The sequence below is a fragment of the Biomphalaria glabrata genome, chromosome 9 (assembly GCF_947242115.1).
Source record: "Biomphalaria glabrata chromosome 9, xgBioGlab47.1, whole genome shotgun sequence".
Classification (NCBI taxonomy): Eukaryota; Metazoa; Mollusca; class Gastropoda; family Planorbidae; genus Biomphalaria; species Biomphalaria glabrata.
In genome coordinates this window covers 22002635-22007020 of record NC_074719.1, presented here as the reverse complement: position 1 = coordinate 22007020, position 4386 = coordinate 22002635, and the positions used below count along the sequence as shown (strand labels likewise).

Sequence of the window (4386 nt, the reverse complement as noted above, 5' to 3'; positions counted from 1 at the left end):
GCGAAAATGGGTTTACCCGAAGTCGATACATTCTTATCTATTAAAAACGAAAAGAGCGATAGCTTTGTTAAATGAATGGGATTATAAAGTGAACAATTAAACGAAATAATTTTTAGTACGCGATTCATGAATGAATATAGATCTAGGCCTATCTCAACTCGGCTTCGCAGCTTTCGTAAACGAATGTAGCTTTAGAAAACCAAATTTGAATGTTTATTTGATCAAAATATGAAATGAATGGACTTTAATTAATAAGTTTATGTGTTAAAGTATAAAACTATCTGTGCGAAGAGAAGTTTTATCATCTTAGAGTTGAATTAGAGTTTTAGATCTAGGGATGGGATTATAAAGTAAACAATTAAACGAATTAATATTTAGTACGCGATTCATTACGGTATTGTCTAATGAAAGAATGTTCGTCGGGAAATCTGTAGTCACAGATATAAGGAACTAATTTATGTAAAAAATGCTTTTGAAACACAAAATTGAAGGTTAATTTTCTTATATAATGAAATCAATGGATCTTCTTTTGTCTTTTCATGTGTCAAAGTAAAAAACTATCTGCGCAAAGTGTATTTCTTAAAATTAGATCTAGGTCTAAATCCTTTCTATCTTTTCTCATGTCAACATTGTAGACATGGCCTAGATCCATAAAATACTATAGCTGTAATAGAGTCGGACAACTTTATTTTTTTTTAGGGTCTTAAGTTTGTTTTAGGGCTACAATACATACACTACGGTCTAAGTTGGTACCCAAGGAACATTCCTGCCTAGTTTTATCAAGATTGGTCAAGCGGTTTTTATGTCTATAAGTAACATACATCCATACATACACCACACATTCTACTTTATAATATAGATTGTTGTAACCACGCTCCCGCGCTACACTAATGGTGCGCATCTGAGCACTACTGAACACGACTAGTGAAAGACATATTGAGACAGGAAGAAGGACTGTTGTGAGCCGGCTAAAAGTCATGGGAGTCTGAACAGTCTGGTGCTGAGTGCTGTCCTGTGTGATACTAGGAAACTGTGTGGGAGACCTGGAGCGACACTGGGAAGTGTGTCGGTGGTCTGTTCTGTTTTCTGGTATGAAGTAGGACTCTTAGAACTTAAGACATATTACTCCCTGTGACTTTATAGCAGAAGTCCAAGTCTAACTAGTAACTATTACTATTTGTTGATGCTTATACTAGACTAGTTATAATAGGCCTAAATAAATACATCGTTTACTGTTGCCGACCTGTCTTTCGTTGAGTGCCTGCCTTAGAGAGCTACAAAAATATATTAAACAGCTTAATTTCATAAGACTGAAGTTTATAAGCATCGGATCAATGATGTAGCTAGAAATTGGCCATCATTTTGCGTAATATTTAATATTTAATATAAAAAAAACCCACTCATTGGGGGGTTCCTTTAAAGCGGGAGCCCGGGGGATTTTAAAATTCTGCCCGTCCCTCCTCCCACCATAGCTACGCCTCTGCATCAGATTGCAACTAGAATTTCTTCGAGTCCTGAAGAGGTGTTCCACAAACTATTGGAGTCATTCATTATTAGGCCTACACATGAATTACTACCACAGTAAATTAGCTCTTCTCGGCAAAGGGAAATAATCTATACTATAACACCACTACGAACTTTAAATTGCTCTAGATTGAACTCTAGATTGAAACAAAGATACACAGATAAACCATTAAATGATTTCTGGTCGACATTGTCTGAGAAGTACCACACAATTTTAAATCAAAAATCAATATTTTGCTTTAGTTTCAAGCTTAATATTTGTATGACTATTGTATATGTAGGCCTACTAATTAACGAATGTCAAAGATGATGATCTAAACAACTGAATTACATAAACATTAAATAAAATATGGAAACTTATACTTTAGTGAGTGTGTGGTTGTCACGTGTTTGTTCATTTTTTAGTTGAGGACCATGTGACCGTGGTGGATTTGTTCTTCTTACCAAGTTTAGACATTTCTTACATTGCAATACCTGTAACATCAAGGTACATGGGACATCTAATTACCTGATAACATCAAGGTGGGACATCTAATTACCAGATAACATCAAGGTGGGACATCTAATTACCTGATAACATCAAGGTGGGAGATCTAATTACCTGATAACATAAAGGTGGGTCATCTCATTACCTGATAACATCAAGGTACATGGGACATCTAATTACCTGATAACATCAAGGTTCATGGGACATCTAATTACCTGATAACATCAAGGTAGGACATCTAATTACCTGATAACATCAAGGTTCATGGGACATCTAATTACCTGATAACATCAAGGTAGGACATCTAATTACCTGATAACATCAAGGTGGTACATCTAATTACCTGATAAGTTACTTAAAGTTGGAAATCGTTAAATAATATGCACACGGTTTTAACACTAAGCACATCATTTAACAATGAAAGGGATGGCTGCATGGTGGTGCAGTATGCAAGTTGTTCGGTTGTCTCGATGGTCCAGGGTTCAAACCTTGCTCTACAACGTTCTATACAAAATGTTACAGGCATGAAAAATTATTTAATATTTTATTATATATACATATAAATCTTTGTGTGCGCTTATTTGAATAAATGTGCTTTTCAAATGTTTTTCTTTTCGTATAAAATTAATTGATGATAATTAATAACTTAAAAAATGTTTTTCATCTTCTACATGGAAGGCTTTTTTACAGACGTAGAAGACGATTCTTTGCAATACGTTTGATACCGTTTCTTGCAACATAGATTTCACCATACTGATCCAACCTTTTTGTGGCCTTCCTCTTTTTCTGTCAATGAAAGAGAACTCTCTTCTGTTCAGAGCGAGCATAGTTTATGCTGTTGGGGCAGACGATATACCAAACAATGTCTTGAAAGTTTCTCTGTAGCTTCTGTTCAGGGTGCAATACAACACGGTGTTGATGCTGGCGTTTGTAGCGTCAAACAGAAATGCAAACGATATGAATATAATATAAGAATTACTCAACGAGCCTGTCAAGGCGAAACCTGGAACTATAAAACAAACACCACAGAATATAAAACTGGGTGTAAATGTGATAATTAGAACACAAGCGACTACCAGGACTGTCCTGATGGCCATCTGGTCTTTCTGCGTCAAAGATTTTGATGGTTTGAGAGAGCCTTGTGCAGTACTGCGCCATAGTGACATCTTCTTGAGCTGTAGAATTAGAATCAGAGTCAGACAGATGACAGTCAAAAAGGAGGTGACTGTCATGACAGAGTACGACAGAAAACTAACTCCTTCTAAATGAAGCTGGTCAAGATTGGGCACCAAGCCAATGATGAGTCTATTGAGCTGCGAAGAGTATTTCCAATCAAGCTTGAAGAACAGATACTCTGGAACCAAAGGTACAATGCTGAATATGTATATTATTATCAAAACTATGACAGTGAGCCTTGGTGTTATCAAAGTTTTGATTTTAAACGGTAACGCTATACAGAGGCATCTCTCTGCGGTCATGTAGCATGTAATCCAGGCAGCAATCCTCGACATACACCCGTGTGGGAAGCCACCGGTCAAATAGCTAATCTCTCTCGGCAGAATATCAATGTCCTGGCTGTTTGACCAAAATGTATAGGAACTTATACAGACCCACTCAATGAGCAGGATGTTAATCAGGTCAGTGATAGACAGCGCCAGTAAGCTGATGTTGACTGTTGACGTCATCCCTTGCTTCAAGAACACAACAATGTTTAGGAAGTTCAAGGGGATGCCCAGAAAACAAATGATGGATGTTAGAATTGTAAGATTGACTAGTTCAAATACAGAGGCAGTCGAGTCACTGACATCTAAAGACTGAAGATTGAAAACTGTAGCTAAAGAGGAGTTTGTATTCAGGTTTACTTCTATACTCCTAGACATGACTACATAGTATTTCTGTTTCAACAAACTAACTTAGAACTTTAATGTGATTTTACTCAATATTGAACTAAGCATTTGCCTTTCTAATATATTTAATTTAAATCCATGTTTCAACCTGGCGAGAGTAACTGCAGAGATATCATTTAAAAGTACAGAAAATTTTATATTGATTTCATATGAACTGAGAGACACCTTACTACCTGACAAAACTGGCATTAAGTCTAATTGTCATACCTGTTTAATTGAAGTGGAAGACCGAAGTAACAGATAAACTCATTGAAATATTGACTATATAAATATATATTTTTACTCCAATTTTCAAGATACAATTACTATTTCTTGATTCCTCTGTGTGTTATTTGAAACATTCCAGTGCTATTAGCGGACAAAGCGTTGCGTACTATTACATTGATTCTTCATGTTTGTATAATACACTATCTAATATTAAAATTCTTATTGAAAATAAATTTAAAAAAAAAGCAAATTATTTAATTG

General features: G+C 35.6%; 1 protein-coding gene across 1 annotated transcript; it reads right to left on the bottom strand.

Annotated features, from left to right (window-relative positions):
* Positions 1-2841: 2841 nt before the first annotated feature.
* Positions 2842-3891, bottom strand: LOC129928371 (histamine H2 receptor-like). Its single transcript, XM_056042587.1, has one exon. The coding sequence runs from the start codon at positions 3889-3891 to the stop codon at positions 2842-2844; it is 1050 nt and encodes a 349-aa protein (XP_055898562.1).
* Between the last annotated feature and the right edge of the window lie 495 nt (positions 3892-4386).

Bases quoted from the DNA above. Each gene is read 5' to 3' on its own strand.
- LOC129928371 (XM_056042587.1), bottom strand. From the start codon at position 3,891: ATGTCTAGGAGTATAGAAGTAAACCTGAATACAAACTCCTCTTTAGCT.